General features: G+C 57.4%; 2 protein-coding genes across 2 annotated transcripts in view; one reads left to right on the top strand and one right to left on the bottom strand.

Moving 5' to 3' along the window:
* Positions 1-17,525, bottom strand: part of LOC146424105 (uncharacterized) — a 261,931-nt gene that overhangs the window by 130,947 nt on the left and 113,459 nt on the right. The gene's annotated exons all lie outside the window — the stretch shown is intronic.
* LOC146424117 (serine/threonine-protein kinase pim-1-like) lies at positions 10,351-15,711 on the top strand. The gene is made up of 6 exons (XM_085043939.1): positions 10,351-10,602; positions 13,656-13,823; positions 13,945-13,995; positions 14,200-14,566; positions 15,176-15,352; positions 15,605-15,711. The coding sequence occupies exons 1-6, from the start codon at positions 10,351-10,353 to the stop codon at positions 15,709-15,711; spliced, it is 1,122 nt and encodes a 373-aa protein (XP_084900065.1).

Below are 17,525 nucleotides of genomic sequence, written 5' to 3' on the forward strand. Positions count from 1 at the left end.
TTTTTGGGTTTGGGAGGGTGGGGGGAACAGGGCCTTCCTTCCTGGCTTGGATGGACTTCCCAGGGATGCTTTTCCTGCTCCTCTTCTCTGGGAATTTCAGCAGCAGGGCTATAAGAATCAAGTGAGAAAATCAATGGCTGGGGCTGGGGTGGCATGGACACCCTTTGGCTCCGCTTGTCCCAAGCCCAGCCCCAGCCCCATTGCCGGCTCCTCCCGGGGCCTGCGGAGGACACACGCATTCCTGCCACCTCGGCCGCGGCTTCCCCAGCCTGAGCTCCGCTGCTCGGCAGTCCGGCCACCAGCCCCAAGCTGCCCATGCCCTGTTCAGAGGGGGATGCCTGGCCTGGTGTGGTGGAGGGGCAGTCAGGGGCCATGTGTGGCCCCAGGCCGAGTGCTGACAGCCACGTGTCACCCTCAGGGAAGGCGCAGGAGGCCCTGCAGGAGCAGTACCGGGTGAGCTCGCTGCTGGGCAAAGGCGGTTTCCGGCCACGTCTACTCGACAACACGCATGGCGGACGGCACCCAAGTGAGTGGAGGGGCTGGCAGTGGGTGGAGGAGGAGAAGGAGGGTGGGGCTCGGCAGAACAGGTGGTGAGCTCATGCCACTGCTCCCCTTGGCTTGCAGGTGGCCATAAAATGTGTGTCCCGGAGCCGCATCCATCATTGGGCCAAGCTGGTGAGTGAGCCATTGGAGCCAGCAGGAGAAAGCGGGACGTGCTGGGTCCAGGGGATAAGCCAGGGCCCGGCAGGCTGCAAGGCGCCAGGATGCCTGCAGGGAGGGAGGGAGGAAGGGAGTGAGTGGGAGCGTGGGCTCAGCGGAGGACGCAGAGCATACCGGGCTGACTGAGGGCATCATTGTGGAGCCCCAGCACGGCATCAGCCCCACTGACAGCACGGTGCTCCTCCTGCAGCCCGATGGCACCAGCGCACCCCTGGAGATAGTCCTGCTGAGCAAGGTGTTCACGGAGTGCCGTAGCATCATCCAGTTGTTGGACTGGGCTGAGCCCCCCTACTGCTTTTGGATGGTGGTGGAGCACCCGGAGCACTCTCAAGACCTCTCCCGCTTCATTTGGGCATGGGGCTTCCTGTCCGAGGAGGTGGTATGGGAGCTGTTCCAGCAGGTCCAGGAGGCCATGCAGCACTGCACCAGCTGCAGGGTCCTGCACAGGGACATAAAACTGGAGAACATCATCATCGACCTGTGCACCGGACAGGCTAAGCTCATTGACTTCGGCTGTGGCACCTATCTCCAGGAGGCAGCGTACACCAGCTTTGCAGGTGAGCCCAGCCAGGGCTTTGCTCCCACTCCTGGCTTTTCATGGCCAAGCATGTCAGGGCCCAAGCTGGGCCCTGGGGCACTGGGGATTGTCCCTTTTGCTGCCTCTCATGTCATTGGCTCTTCAGCCAAGTTGCTCTTGAGTGGGGGTGGGGGGCAGGGGGCAGCAGCTTCCAGCCCTGCTGACAGCCTTTGCCACCCTCTGTGCCCAGGAGCGGGGCTGGGGCAGCCAGCCTGACAAAAACACCCATACAGATAGCAGAGACAGGGGCCAGAACCTGTGCAGCAGCCAGTTTGGTGTGCAGGCCAGGAAGGGCTGGGACTGCTCTGCTGTGCTCGTTTTCCTGGGCTTGTTCATGTTTTGTGGTGCAATGAAGGCAGGGAGGATGGAGGCATGTTTTTTCCCACCTCTGAGTGGGTTTTTCCCTTGCATGCCACGCTTGGGCCTTCCCAGGGCTTCCACTGCCCTCTTGCAAGCCCAGTGGCTTCTTGTACGAGCCCAAGTTTGTACACGAGTCCCAGGTGCTGCTGGCAAGAAGGCAGCTGCTCGCCCGGTGTGCCGCTGGTGCAGCCCCCGTGTGCCCAGGGATGCTGAGGCAAGGCTCTGGGAGCAGGCAGCTTTCCCCTGATGGACTGCATGTGTATTCCGAGGAACACCGGCCTTCAGCCCCTCGGAATGGAACAACTTTGGATGGTACTATGGCGAGCCAGCTACGGTCCTTGGGCATTGTGCTTCACCAGATGGTCTGCGGGGAGCACCCTTTCAGCAAGGGCCGGAGCATCAGCTGGGGCCAGCTCCCACTGCCAGAACGGCTCTCTCCAGGTGCATCCTCATCTCTGCAGCACGGGAGGACAGAGCAGTGCTGGGAGACAGTGACGGGCTCATGAGCATCCCTCTCTGGCAGCTGCTGAGGAGGTGGTACACATCCTGCTCTCCTTCAAAACAGAGAATCCATGGGGAAGCTTAGGCGCAGCTCTGAGCATATCTGGCATAGCCTGGGCGTGCTCAGGAATAGCAGGGCAAAGTGGAGAGGAGCCTTCTCCAACTGACTGGCGCTTTCTGCTTTCTCTCTGCAGACTGCCAAGAGCTCATCCGGTGGTGTTTATCCGTGCACTCCATGGACACTCCATCCTTGGAAGACCTGTTGTGTGGTCCTTGGGTGCAGGATGTTCATCAGCCATAGAAGAAGGGAGAGAGCCACATGGCCCATTGGATTCATTGGCCTGGTAAGTGACAGCTCCACACAAATCCCTTGGCAATAAAAATCCAAGGAACGCAGCCTTTTTTGTCATGCCTGTGTCACAGAGCAGGGGCCATGGGATGGGAACACACAGCTCTCATGCTGGAGCTGAGCTGCTCTTGCCAGCGCTGCTGGCCACCACACAAGCTGCTTTTGCTTGTCCTGCTTGGCGCAGTTCAGCTGGGGCCCTGGGCAGAACACTGACAGCCTGGTCTCTCCCACCCCCAGGGAAGAAGGAGCCCCCACAGGAGCTGCACCAGGTGGGGCTGCTGCTGGAGACACGGAGGACAATGTGGCGGATGACAAGTTCTCACTTGACCTGGCCCCTGGTAAGCTGAAGACAATGCACTGGGATTCAGGCACCTGCTTCAGAGCCAGGCTCCACAGCCAACGTGCAGATGAGTCCACAGCCAGGGGGATGCTCTCACACATGGGCATTGCATGGCCTGGCTGGGCACTGAAAGCTCCCTGCCCACTCTGCTGGGGCAGGTGCAGCTCATTCTTCAGTGGGCTGCCAAGCTGCTTTTTGGCTGGACTGGATCCCCAACGGGAGCAGCAGCCCCAGGCCCTAGCAACAGCCCCCAGCAGGCAGCGTGCCCTGGGCTGGGGCTGGAGCTGGAGCTGGGGCAGCCAGCCTGACACAAACAATGCCCCACGGGGGGAGCAGTGGTGGCTGGGCCTCCTGAAACTGTGCGCTTTGGGCTGCTTTGGTTTGCGGGCATGGAAGGGCTCGGGCTACTCCCCTGTCCTTGCTTGCTTTGTGTTCCCATTCTTTTTGGGGGGCAGTGCAGGGGGCAAGGAAGGGAGAAAGCATGGGTTTCTCTCCCCTGTGAGTGGGTTTGTTCCTAGCACGTAGGGCTTGGGCCTTCCTCAAGCCCCTGACATAGATAAGATTTTACCTTTGTTCTCGTTTCCACTTTTTGTCAGTGTCTGTAATCTATTTTCACTTCTTTGTTTGTTATTTTTTAAAGGAAGCGTTCCAGGCGGTGTCCAGTTGGGATCAGGAAGTGCTTGGGAGCAGCTGCGGCGTGGATCGGACGTGCCCTGGGAGAAGGCTGAGGACATTGACTGGGACCTGCTTTTCCTCTGGAGGTGGATGGCGTGAGGTGATCCCCATGTTGTTGGCATGGCTGGCTAAGGGCGTTTGGGAGATGGCAGTGAGCAGGGTGGCATCCTGCTGCGGGCAGCTGCCCAGGAGGTGGATGTGCCGCGGCTGGCTGCGGGCGCTGGCACACGTCCTGCCCTGCCGCTCTCCTCCCGAAGGCAGCAATGCTGGACAGGGAGCTTTGGGCAGCGCGCTGACCACAGCCAGCATGGCCTGGCCACGGCGGGCCCTTGGCACGAGGGCTGCAAGAGCCTTCAGCTGACGGGCGCTTTGTGCTTCCTCTCCTTCCAGCCGAGCTCCAGTACAGACGCTGATGCTGCTCTGGGCTCCGCCAGGGCTCTGCTGTGGGGCTGGAAGAGGCCGAGGAAGAAACGGTGCCAGCTGCAGCAGAGACTTGCTCGCTCATTTCAGCAACACAGCTGAAATTTGCAGAGCATCCACCTCCAAGGGGAAACACGACACCCCCCAAAAAATAAACTTGTTCAATACCTTCTGAAATGGAATCAATCTGCCATGACCCCAAATGCCATTTTTCAGCTGCCGCAAGCTGTATCTTGTCTCTTCTGGGAACAATTCTTGTAATAAATGGCTGGACCCCGTTTATACTTAGTAAATTTTTTAAATAAAAAGCAACAACTGGCAACAGGAAAGTGGGGTAAGCCCAAGATCGCAACAGCAAAGCAGAGGAAGCTGCGTGCACACAACGCAGGATGTCCCTTCAGTCACTCGAGGACCTCAGGAGGACAGGGGTGCAAAGCACCACCAGAGTTCTTACAGAGTTCAATCCTGGACAGGATTGGCACGTTTCTTGATTCTTGATGCGATTGGCTCATCTAGGGGTTTCTTGATTGGCTTGTTTGTGCAGAGCATTCCTGTCCAATCATTTCTCCATGTGTTCATCTCATTGGTTCATTTGGTCCACAAATCCATGTTCAAGTTGGTGTCACCATGCCGGTGGACAGCTTCTAGAAACCTCTCATTGCACTCTCCCATATTCATTATTGCCATCTAGTGTTCTTACAGGGGCATGTTACACCCATACATTATGCACAACATTGTAAATAACGCTAAGGTGCAACTGCTCAAGTAACTAAACTCAGCCCTGATACAACTCAACTCATTTGTAACCAATGTAACACAGAATTTGCCTACAAAAGCCAACCTGTTTATAACTTCTCTCTCCCACCTGCTTTTACTTCACAAATGCTCTTTTTCCCCAGTGGGTTTCTGGCTCGTCACAGTCTCCATCACACTGTAGCTTTCCTTGATGCCCCTCACTGCCAGGTTTGGGGGCTCCTGCTGCCCTTGGCTGAAGAACAGCAATGTTTCAGGGCAGTTGCCCTGTGAAGGGACTAGAGGGCAGTGGGAGAGCAGCTCTTTGTTGGGAGCTGTAGTGACAGGACAAGGGCATGGCTTCAAACTGAGAGCAGGAATGGATTGGATGTTAGGAAAATGTTATTTCTTGTGAGTGTAGTGGGCAATGGCACAGGCTGTACAGGCAGAGAGGCTGTGGATGCCCCAGGCCTGGAAACATGCAAGGCCAGCTTAGATGTGGTCGTGAGCATCCCGGTCCGGTGGGAGGTGGCTCAGGTTGGAGAGAGATCAGCTGAAGAGTTCTGTCAAAGCCAAATCATTCGAGGATTTGGACATTCTATGATCCTGAGCCCCCAGTGCAGAGTGGCCCTGGAGCTCCTGTGACATCCCAGCTCCCAGAATTGTGATGTCACAGCCCATGTTGCAGGTGGAGCCTCCAGCTCCTGCTGTTGAGCACAACACAACCATTGACCCTGGAGCCAGACAGGAGGCCAGCGTGTGCCCTGCTCCCTGCTCATTATTCATCTATTCCCAAATGTTTCCATCAGTCCTGAGCTCATCCTGCTGCCTGGATCTCACCACCGATCCCAGCAAGGTGTGCTCTCCCGTCCCAGTGGAGGTACAGTGCCATTCCATGGAGCTGGGCACCCCCAGCTGCCCGGGCGGGCTGGGGCCCTGTGGGGATGCTGTGGGACAGGGACCCCACTGTGAGCTTGTGCTACCTGATGCAGCCTGCCAGAGACACCGAGGAGGATATGGAGGTGGACAGGGTGATTGACGTTGAGGAGAAGATGGACATTGATGTGGTGGAGGTTGAGGAAGAAATGGAGGTGGACACCGAAAAAGAAGTGGAGGAGATGGAAGTGGAAGTGGCAGATGAAGAAGAGGCTATGGACGTGGATGTCGTGGTTGAAGAAGAGGCCATGGAGGTAGATGAGGTGGATGAGGAGGAGCCCATGGTCCTGGGATGAGGATGGAGCCCCAGCAGCAGGACAGGCAGGTGCTCCCCATGCCGTGCCCACAGGCACAGCGGGTCCCTTGCAGCCAGGCTGGGGCTGGGCTGGGTGGCCCTGCTCAGGGACACAGCGCACCGGGGGGATCTCTGGATTCTGGCAGCACAAGCGCCACCCCCAGCCTGCCCTGCGCTTGCTTTGGGCCACACCAGCCCCGTGCCAGTGCCTGAGGCATGGCTCCCAGCCCCAGCCAGGCTCAGCGCTGGCAGCAGAGTGCCCCTGTGCCAGCGTGTGCCAGCCTGGGGGCACAGGGAACAGCACTCAGGGCCGGGCTGGAGTGACCCTGCTGCTTCCTTTTCTTCCAGGACTGATGGAGATGATGCAGAAAACTACCTGTACATATGTTCTGCTTTTTCTTGTTGTTCTCTTTTGTAAATATGTTTTTTAGATTCCTGTTTTTTAGTTAGAACCTTCACTGTAAATACGTTCTATAGATTGTTGTTGTTATCAAGGTTCTTCCATTGTAAATACGTTCTGCAGCTTGTTGTTGTTGCTGCTCTTCTGTAAATAAATTGTCATTTGTTTTCCACACCCCAGCTTTCTTTGCAAGTTCTTTGGGCACAGGTAGTGTTTGCAGGGTTGTGGTTTGGGGTTGCTCCAGGTTCCTGGGGCTGGAGGTCTCTGGGGTTGCTGGCACAGCCACTCCAGGGCTGGGGGTCTCTGCGCACGGGGAGCTTTCACTCACGCTGCTCCCGGCACTGGGCACTGCTCGTGTTCCTGGGCTGAGGCAGAGCAGTGTCCCCAAGAGCATAGCTGTCACCGTCAGGGAGGCGACTCTGACAGGAGCAGCCTCTGCAGCCATGCCACCAAACAGGTAAAAAACCTTCTGCCAACCTTCCTCCTTGAGCCTTCGGGAATCCTGGGCCGAGAGCTGGCATCAGGCTGCAGGGATGACAAATCCCTGTCATGCTCTGAAGGCCACGACAGCCTTGGCAATTGCTGGCATCAGGCTGCGGGGAGCAGCTTTTGGAGCTGCAGGGGCTGATGGTTAAGCCTTGGAGCCTCCAAGGGCTCTGGGCTTTGCTCCTCCCATGCATTACATTTCTGTGCCATTGTTCAAGAGATCCAGGTGATCGTGGCGCTGCCCGATTTCCTGCTGCTGGCAGCAGCCACTGGAGCCTGAGCCCGACTCGGGTGAGCCCTGGACGGGGCAGTGCAGGCCGTGCTGGGCAGGGGCCGTGGGTGCCCGGAGGTGGCTGTACGGTCGGCGCTGGCTGCTGGCACAGAGTCCCGGCGGGGTGCGATGCTGGCAGCGGCTGCGGGGCTGGGGCTGCGGGGCTGGGGCTGCGGGGCTGGGGCTGCGGGGCTGGGGCTCCCACAGGAGCCCGAGGGTCAACAGGTGCCCGAGCTCAGCTCCTGCCCGGGCAGAGTCCCCTCCAAGCCCGGCGCTGCCCGAGCACGGCCGGGGCAGGCACGGAGCTGCCCGGACACCCGCTGCCCACGGCAGCCGCAGCAGGGCCGGCAGCACCTCGGGGCAAAGGGGGCTCGGCCGGCGCTGGAGGCTCCGGGAGCCGAGCTGCTCCAGCTGCCAGCAACTGCAGAGCTCCCAGGCTTTGGCAATCCCCAAGGCCAGTGCCTTGCAAGGGTGGTGGAGGAGAGCCATGCCCTGCTCTTCCCAGGAGCTGCTGAGTCTCCCGGCTGGGAGGAGAAAAGGGTGTGAATGTCTTTAGAAACGATGAGAGAAGCAGAAAGAACCAGTATTTACCTTGTAAATACATGATGTAGTTGATTTTTGTTGCTTCAGCAGAATAAGTCCAATCACATTTGGAAAGGACTTGGAGCCTGGCTCCCAGTTCTATTCACAGGGCTAGAGCAGACGAGAGGCAGCCTGCATTAAGGCACTAGTTATTATTGCTTTTAGTCCAGAACACTCAAAACCCCAACATCTTCCATCGACGGTTACAAGTGGGTGGGCAGTTTCAGCTACCAAAGTGCAGCTTAGCGGGACTGTCTGCAACACTGGTCATAGCAGAGGTAAAAATAGCTATGCTAGAGACTCATCAATAAATATAACAGTAAACAACCACCACCTTTAGAAACGAGCCAGGCTTTAGAGGACTCTGGTTTGCCATGAACAGGCAGGCTGGAAAAGGTTCTCCACATTGCTGAGCAGCTCCAGCCTTGTCCTACAGAGCTGTTGCACACAGAATCTGCCTCTCCCTGGGAGCCCAGCATGGGCACCCTCCACTCATCAGCCAATGGGGACTTCACCACTAGGATGAGTGAGGAGGAAATTAAAGAGCCTCCATCCAAGCAACTCTGGCACTTTACAGCAGAGGAACATATTTTTCTATCAGCTCAGCATTGTAGCTCATGAAGCCATCCCCACCAGCCAGCCTTTGGCTCCCACACAGTGCCTGTCACCCTCACCAGGCTGTCCCTGCTCTTTGCACCACACTTCCCTCCCTGATACCCCCAAGTACATAAAGGAGCAGCTCTGTGCTCCAAGCAGCACAAAGCAGCAGCAGCAGCTCCCAGCAGAGATGCACGTGGCCACCTTTTCTCCCCCAGCAAAAACTGCCTGAGCTGCCTGAAACATGCTTCCAGGCTGGGGAGGACCACAGGCATCTCGCAGTCCACTTGGCCACATCATGCTCCCCTGATGCACTAAGAACTCCTTCCCCTGCCAGAGGAGCATCAACCATCAGCTGGGGGGGCATGGAGAGGACACCTGGCCCCACAGCACTTGCCCAGCCCTGCCACATGCTCACAGCACCAGACTCCGCTCTCGCTGCTCTGGCCTTTGCTGATCTGGAGCTACTCTCCAGCTGCTGACATGCTTCTCCAGCTGAGGAACGAGCTCCAGCTGCCATTGGGCATTCTGCAAAACCTGCTCTTAGACATCAAAACTTATTTTTCTTCTCCAGCCCAAGGAAGGAGTATCAAGCCAACCCTCAGTACTTTGGGATGGGCCAGAGGAGTCCTCACTGTGCAGGTGAGGGGGAGCATCCTGCCTAAGCCCCCTTTCCATCCCCTCCCACCAGGGAGAAAAGCAAAGAGAAAAGCAAGCCAAGGGCCAGGTTCCCTGTGCCCTGGCCAGGGCTGCCTTAGAGTGCCTGAGCAGGAAGAGCTTCCCCAGAAAAGAGGGAGCCAGGAGTGCCCATAACAAAACTAGGACAAGGAAGACGTCTGACTGTCTAGAAAATGGTGCTATCTGTGGACTATTCCTGACTAGTCACTTGAAGCTATGGACAGGTTTTTATTTCAGCTCTCAGCTCTTCATGTTTAAAAAGTGAAAGGAATTTTGTGCAAAACTGGGCATTTTTTTGAGTTGCTTGCAGAGTAAGGAAATGGTGCCCACGGGGCTGTCCTTGCATGGGCAGCTTTCCAAGGCAGTTGATAAGCGATCCTGTTAAAAGACTGTGTCCTTTTGTTTTTAAAACCTTGTCGATTTGTCCAGATTTTAAAAGCTGAAAAAGTGTTTGTACTGGAAAGGAAAAAATAAAGTATGTCTTGCTGAAGTTTCCAGGATCAGAATGACTCATGTGGCTTCCAGAAGTGGCAGACTAGGAGATGACTTACACTCACACCTAGGGCTCAGGGAAGGAGAAGGTAGTTGCCAGAGTGGAGAAAGAAGGAGCCCAGCAGTGCTTCTGCCTGTTTTGCTTGACTTTCTAAGCTCCCATGAAGACAGAGTTGGGGATGCTCAGGCTGCAGAAGGCCATGGGAAAGCCTCACTGTGGCCATGCAGGACTTGCAGGGACCACTGGGAAAGATGTGGGGAGAGGAGAAGGGGGAATGACTTTCAACTGCAAGGGGGTCAATTTAGCTTGTCTCTAAAGAAACTGGTATTTTACACTGAGGGTGCTGAGGCACTGGCCCAGGCTGTGCACAGAGGCTGTGCATGCCTCACCCCTGGGAACATGCAAGGCCAGCTGGGACAGCACTCTGAGCAACCTGCTCTGCTGGGAGCTTGCTCAGCTTGGAACAAGATGATCTTCAGGGTCCATTCCAAGGAAGACCAGTCAGGGATTCAATCATTCTGTGGTTGCCATGGTCCACAGGGGTGTGGTCCTGGATCTGCTGTCATGTCACAGTTGGTGTTCCAGCTGGGACTGCCATCGCCCAGCCAAGGGCACAACACAACCAGTCGCCCTTGTGTGAGCACGTCCTTCGCCCTGCTCTGAGAGCACCCCTGCAACCCTGTTTCTTACCTGTTCCCCGACAGTGCCGTCAGTCCTGAACGCTGCCTGCTGCCTGGATTTTGCCATCCATCCCTGCAGGATGCTCCCATTTGTCGCAATGGAGGTACAGTGCCATTCCATGGAGGTGGACACCCCCTGAGAGCCCGGGCGGGCTGGAGCTGTGAGGGGATGCTGTGGGACAGGGACTCCACTCTGAGGTTTTGCTCCCTGTGCAGGCTGTCAGAGACCATGAAGAGGAGATGGAAGTTTATAGGAAGATGGATGAAGAGGAAAGCATGGATGTGGATATAGAAGAGAATGGAGAGGAAGAGATGGAAGTAGACATGGAGGAGATAGATGAAATGGAGGTGGACGAGGAGGAGATGGATGAAAAGATGGAGGTTGATGAAGAGGAGATGGAGGAAGGCATGGAAGTCGATGAGGAGGAGATGGATGAAGAGATGGAGGTGGACATGGAAGAGTATGTGGAAGAAATTGAAATTGATGAGAAGGATGAGGACGAGCCCATGGTCTTGGGATGAAGACCGACGCAGGCAGCAGGACAGGCACGTGCTCCCCATGCCCTGCCCACAGGCACAGTGGCTCCCCTGCTGCCAGGGTGGGGCAGGGCTGGGTGGCCCTTCTCAGGGACAAGGGGACCCGGGGGCATCCCTGCATTCTGGTGGCACAAGCACCACCCCCGGCCTGCCCTGCGCTTGCTTTGGGCCACGCCAGCCCCGTCCCAGCAGCTGGGCCCAGCTCCCAGCCCCAGCCGGGCTCAGTGCTGGCGGCACAGTCCTGCTCTGCCAGCGTGTGCCAGCCTGGGGGCACAGGGAACAAACCCTCAGGGCCTGACTGCAGTGACCGTGCTGCTTGCTTTTCTTCCAGGACTGACGGCGATCTGAGGCGTGGATGCCACCCACCTGTATATACGTTTTTGAAGGAGTCCTTCAGTTGTTTTTCCTACGTAGTTTTTAGAAAGTTTTATCTTCTGTAAATATGTTTTATATATTGTTGTTAGATAGGTTCTTATGTAAATACGTTCTATAGATTGTTGTTGTTATAAAGATCCTTACCTTGTAAATACATGATGTGGCCCATTTTTGTTGCTTCAGCAGAATAAGTCCAATCACATTTGAAAAGGACTTGGAGCCTGGCTCCCACTTCTATCCACAGGGCTAGAGCAGACGAGAGGCAGCCTGCATTAAGGCACTAGTTATTATTGCTTTTAGTCCAGAACACTCAAAACCCCAACATCTTCCATCGACGGTTACAAGTGGGTGGGCAGTTTCAGCTACCAAAGTGCAGCTAGCGGGACTGTCTGCAACACTGGTCATAGCTCAGGTAAAAATAGCTATGCTAGAGGCTCATCACTAAATATAACAGCGAACAACCACCACCTTTAGAAAGGAGCCAGGCTTTAGAGGACTCTGGTTTGCCATGAACAGGCAGGCTGGAAAAGGTTCTCCACATTGCTGAGCAGCTCCAGCCTTGTCCTACAGAGCTGTTGCACACAGAATCTGCCTCTCCCTGGGAGCCCAGCATGGGCACCCTCCACTCATCAGCCAATGGGGACTTCACCACTAGGATGAGTGAGGAGGAAATTCAAGAGCCTCCATCCAAGCAACTCTGGCACTTTACAGCAGAGGAACATATTTTTCTATCAGCTCAGCGTTGTAGCTCATGAAGCCATCCACAGCAGCCAGCCTTTGGCTCCCACACAGTGCCTGTCACCCTCACCAGGCTGTCCCTGCTCTTTGCACCACACTTCCCTCCCTGATCCCCCCAAGTGCATAAAGGAGCAGCTCTGTGCTCCAAGCAGCACAAAGCAGCAGCAGCAGCTCCCAGCAGAGATGCACGTGGCCACCTTTTCTCCCCCAGCAAAAACTGCCTGAGCTGCCTGAAACATGCTTCCAGGCTGGGGAGGACCACAGGCATCTCGCAGTCCACTTGGCCACATCATGCTCCCCTGATGCACTAAGAACTCCTTCCCCTGCCAGAGGAGCATCAACCATCAACTGAGGGGGCGTGGAGAGGACACCTGGCCCCACAGCACTTGCCCAGCCCTGCCACATGCTCACAGCACCAGACTCCGCTCTCGCTGCTCTGGCCTTTGCTGATCGGGAGCTACTCTCCAGCTGCTGCCATGCTTCTCCAGCTGAGCAATGAGCTCCAGCTGCCATTGGGCATACTGCAAAACCTGCTCTTAGACATCAAAACCTACTTTTCTTCTCCAGCCCAAGGAAGGAGTACCAAGCCAACCCTCAGTACTTTGGGATGGGCCAGGGGAGTCCTCACCGCGCAGGTGAGGGGGAGCATCCTGCCTAAGCCCCCTTTCCATCCCCTCCCACCAGGGAGAAAAGCAAAGAGAAAAGCAAGCCAAGGGCCAGGTTCCCTGTGCCTTGGCCAGGGCTGCCTTAGAGTGGCTGAGCAGGAAGAGCTTCCCCAGAAAGGAGGGAGCCAGGAGTGCCCATAACAAAACTAGGACTAGGAAGACGTCTGACTTTCCTGAAAACTTTTATGTTTCTCTTTTCCATGTTGCAACACTTCTCCATGCCATTAATTGCAAATGGACCTCACCTCTAAGATCTATGACTTAGCAAGTTTTAGACTCTCTGAAAAACCATGAGTTACACACAGTTTGTCTTTCCCTGTTTTGCTTGGAAAACAATGCTGGAGACATAATTGCAGTGCTTGGGTGAGGCACGAATTCTAGAGTCAGGGAATGTGCTCCACTAGTGTTTGACCCTCAGCAGGGACAATGCACAACAGCAGCCAAGCGGATTGCTGTGCCACTGTGCAGCAGTCAAGCCTCCGGACCTGGGCTGAACACGGCAAAGTTCCCGTGTTTGGACAGACTCAGGGGCTGCCCCCGGGGGCGCGCGGGGCTCGGCCGTGGGGCGCGCGGGGGCGAGCGGCGAGCGGGGAACGGACAAACGGCCACTCGGACATATGGTCACTGGGACTAACGGCCCCGGAGCTTCAGTCGCAGCGGGAGCAGCGACGGCAGTGGCAGCAGCGGCGGCAGCGAAAGAAGACTCTACGACTCTCTCCGTCCCTTTCCCCTGCTCGTCCTCTCCCTCTCCCCCTGTCCCTCAGCCTCTCCCGCTGTCCCTTTCCCTGTGTCCCCTCCTTTCCCGGTGTCCCTCTCCCCCTGCCACCCCGGGCCATGCCCCAGGCTCGCCCCCAGCCCCGGCCGGGGCTGCCCCCTCCCCGCCCCTGGGCGTCCCGCCGCGCTCTCGGCTCCGCCCGGCTCTGGCGAGCCTGGCTGTGGCGCTGCTGGGCGGGCATCAGTGGCTGGGGCTGGGGCGGCATCGTCATCCTTTGGCTCCGCCTGTCCCGAGCCTGGCCCCGGCTGTCCCGACGCAGAGTCCGGTGCCGACCCCGGCCCCAGCCCCAGCCCCGAACCCGATCCCAGCTCCGGCCCCTTCCGGGGCCCGCGGAGGACACACGCGGCTCGGCCGCTCCCGCCGCCTCCGCTGCGCCTTCCCCGGCCCGAGCTCCGCCGCTCGGCAGTCCGGCCGCCGGCCCCGAGCCGCCCGTGCCCCGTTCAGAGGGGGATGCCCGGCCCGGGGCGGTGCAGAGGCCGTCGGGGACCGTGTGTGGCCCCGGGCCGAGCGCTGACGGCCGCGTGTCGCCCGCAGGGAAGGCGCAGGAGGCCCTGCAGGAGCGATACCGGCTGGGTGAGCTGCTGGGGACAGGCGGGTTCGGCAGCGTCTACGCGGGGACGCGGCTAGCGGACGGCGCCCCGGTGAGTGGCTAGCGGAGGAGGAGGAGGAGGAGGAGGAGGAGGGTGGGGCTCGGCAGGGCGGGCGGAGGACGAGGAGGAGAGCGGGCAGCGAGCTGAGCCTGCTGCTCCCCTTGGCTTGCAGGTGGCCATCAAAAGTGTCTCACGGAACCGCATCCGTCATTGGGGCGAGCTGGTGAGTGCGCGGGGCCAGCGGCAGAACCCGGGCCGTGCCGGGTGGGGATAAGCCTGGGCCCGTCAGGGTGGAAACCGCCAGGAGTCCTGGAGGGAGAGCAGGCGAGGGGTGAGCGGGGGATGCAGAGCATCTCGGGCAGGGTGAGGGGTTCCAGAGCCCCGACACAGCTTCAGCCCCACTGATGGCATCGTGGTCCTCCTGCAGCCCGATGGCACCAGAGCACCCCTGGAGATCGTGCTGCTGGACAAAGTGTCCACTGGGTTCCATGGCATCGTCCAGCTCCTGGAGTGGGTTGAGCTCCCCAACGACTACCTGTTGGTGCTGGAGCGCCCGGAGCGGTGTCAGGACCTCTGGGATTTCCTGGCAGAGCGGAGGTTCCTGCCGGAGGAGGAGGCACGGGGGATGTTCCGCCAGGTGCTGGAGGCCGTGCGGCACTGCACCAGCTGCGGGCTGCTGCACAGGGACATTAAACCAGAGAACATCCTCATCGACCTGTGCACCGGACAGGCCAAGTTGATTGACTTTTGCTGTGGCACCTTCCTCCAAGACACAGCCTATACCAAATTTGCAGGTGAGGCCTCCCAGGGGATGCTCCTGGGCATCTCATGGCCCAGGTTGGGTGTAGCACCAGGGCCTCCTCTCTAGCTGCCAGGCATGGGATTAACTCTTCAGCAAAGTTACTTTTGGGTGGGGGTAGAAGGGGGGCAGCTTGCAGCCCTGTTGAGCACCTTCACTCCCACTGTGCCCTGGGCTGGGGCTGGGGCAGCCAGTCCAACAAAAACCCCAATGAGTGTAGCAGTGAGGGGGGTCAGACCCCATGCCCCAGCCAGTTTGGTGTGCAGGTGAGGAAGGACTTGGACTGCTCCAGTCCCCTTGTTTGCCTTGGCTTGTAATTGTTATTTGGGGGCAATGCAGGGAGGGATGAGAGTGGTTTTTCCTACCACTGGGAATGGTTTTATTTTGCATGTCATGATTGGACCTCCCCAGGGCTTCTGCTGCCTCATTCCAACCCCAGTGGCTTCTTTTCCAACCCCAAGTTTGTCCATGAGTAACAGGTTCTGGCGAGAGGGCAGCAGGTCACCCTGTGTTCCCCTGGTGCAGCCCCCACATGCCCAGGGATGCTGGGGCGAGGCTCTGGGAGCAGCAGCATCCCCTGATGAACTCCATCTGTATTCCACAGGAACCCTGTCCTACAGCCCGCCAGAATGGACCCAGCTCAGATGCTACCACGGCGAGGCAGCAACGATCTGGTCCCTGGGCCTCCTGCTGTACCACCTGGTCGTTGGGAAGCACCCATTCAGGAGGGGCCGGGAGATCATCTGGGGGCGGATCTTGTTCCCACAACGGCTTTCTCAAGGTGGATCCTCATCTCTGTGGCACAGGGGGAATACCAGTGTTGGGAGAGAGCAGCAGGCTCATGAGCATCCCGCTCTGGCAGCTGCTGAGGAGGAGGCACATGTCCTGCTCTCCTCCAAAACAGAGAATCCATGGGGAAGTTTAGGCACAGCTCTGAGCACACCCAGCATGGCCTGGGCATGGGAATGGGGAGGGGGCATATCTGACAGGACCCTTCTCCAACGGACTGGCAGTTTCTGGTTTCTCTTCACAGAGTGCCAAGATGTTATTAAGAGGTGTCTGTCCATGCAACCCTTGGACAGGCCATCGCTGGAAGACCTCTTCGATGATCCCTGGATGCAGGATGTTCATGTGCCCTAGAAGAAGGGAGAGATCCACGTGCACAGTTTGATCCAGGGGCCTGGCAGGTAACAGTTCCACACATCTCTTGGCAATAAGAAGCAAAGCAAACCAGATTTTTTTTGACCTGCTTGTAGCTCTGAGCAGGGATCATCAGAAGGGAACTTGCAGCTCTTGTGCTGGAGCTGAGCTGGAGATCTGCTCTAGCAAGCACTGGTGGCCACCATCCACCCTGGTTTTGCTTGTCTGGTTCATTGTTGTCTGGGGCCCTGGGCAGAACACTGACAGCCTGGTGTGGCCCCCAGGGAAGGAGCAGGAGCCCCTGGAGAAGCTGTACCAGGTGGAGCTACAGCTGGAGACACCAAGGAGGACCTCAAGGATGACAACCTCTTCCTTGACCTGCTGATGTGCAAGCTGAAGATGATCGACTTAAATTCGGGCACCTTCTTGTCTTTGGTAGGGCTTTGGGGGATAGTCTGGGGTGGTAATGAAATGGGAGTTGGGTCCTGGCCCTGCCAACAGCCCCCAGCACCCACTGTGCTGGGGCTGGAGCTGGGGGCAGCCACCCAGACCAAAACAAACCCCCATGGGGGGAGCAGAGGTTCGACTGCAGAAGCTGTGCAGTGGCTGGTTTGTTTGGCAGGGGAGGAAGGGCTTGGGCTGCTCCACTGCCCTCATTTGCCCTGGGTTACCATTATTTTATGAAAGCAATGAAGGGGGAAGGGAGAAAGCCTTGGTTTCCCTCAGCCATGAGTGGGTTTTTCCCTGGCATGGAGGGGTCAGTCCTTCCCTGAGCTCCTGATGGTGATAATGTTGTAACTTTTTTCTTGTTTCCACTTTTTGTTTGTAATTTCATTAGTTTGCTGTTTGGTTTTTAAAGGAGGAGTTCTCCCTGGTGTCTGGTCTGGATGGGGCAGTGCTGGGACCAGCTGTGGAATGGCTCAGATGTTCCCTCGGAGAAGGGTGAGGACATCCTTTGGGAGAAGCTTTTCTTCCAGCAGCAGATGTCGTGAGGTGGATCCCCATCTTCTCGGCAGGGGTGGGATGAGGGCTCTGGGGAGATGGCAGCGAGCACAGGAGCATCCTGCTCTGGGCAGCTGCTGAGGAGGTGGATCTGCCATGGCTGGCTGGAGGCTGGGCACATGTCCTGCCCTCCTGCTCTCCTCCCAAAGGCAGCAATGATGGGGAGGTTTGGGCACAGCTCTGAGCACAGCCAGCATGGCCTGGGCACTGCGGGCAGTTGGGACAAGGGGGACAGGAGCCTTCAGCTGACGGGCAGTTTCTGGTTTCTCTGCTTCCAGCAGGGCTCTGCGGATGCTGAGGCTGCTCTGGGCTCTGCCAGGGCTCTGCTGGGGCTCAGCCCTGGGCACGGCTGGGTCTGCTCTGCCCTCCCATTGCTCTGACAGCTCTGCATCAGACAAGCCTGTTCTGAGCACACCGACAGAGCTTTGTGCTTGTGCAGGTGAGTGAGACTCTCCTGCAGGCCCAGAGATTGCAGTGAGGGATACACATCCAATTGGCAAGAACCCAAACCCTCCACAGTCCCAGCTAAATGCCTGTATCTCCACAGGTTGTTTTGTCTGTGCCACTTTTCATTCCTTTTGGGTTGGAATTGTGCAATTGCACTTTCTTCCTCCTCTAGAAGTGCCATGAGTGAGCCAAACCTGGTGAGTGGGCTGTTGTTCCTAAGGCAGTGCAGTGGAGTTGATGGATGAAGAATTGCCCTTCTCCACTTCCCAACCAGAGCAAAATGCTGTAAGTGGGACTTTGCATCTTTAAGAAACCCCTGACAATTTCAAAGGGAATGCACAGCTCATTCACAGGGTGAGAAGAAA

This window comes from Lichenostomus cassidix, unplaced genomic scaffold, assembly GCF_008360975.1.
Source record: "Lichenostomus cassidix isolate B80296 unplaced genomic scaffold, HeHo_3.0 HiC_scaffold_42, whole genome shotgun sequence".
Lineage (NCBI taxonomy): Eukaryota > Metazoa > Chordata > Aves > Passeriformes > Meliphagidae > Lichenostomus > Lichenostomus cassidix.

What these genes read in the sequence shown, in the direction of transcription:
- LOC146424117 (XM_085043939.1), top strand. Translation starts at nt 10,351, where the DNA reads ATGGATGAAGAGGAAAGCATGGATGTGGATATAGAAGAGAATGGAGAG. An exon ending in TCCGTCATTGGGGCGAGCTG is followed by an intron (nt 13,996 to 14,199) that starts GTGAGTGCGCGG and finishes GTCCTCCTGCAG; the next exon opens with CCCGATGGCACCAGAGCACC. An exon ending in CCCACAACGGCTTTCTCAAG is followed by an intron (nt 15,353 to 15,604) that starts GTGGATCCTCAT and finishes TTCTCTTCACAG; the next exon opens with AGTGCCAAGATGTTATTAAG.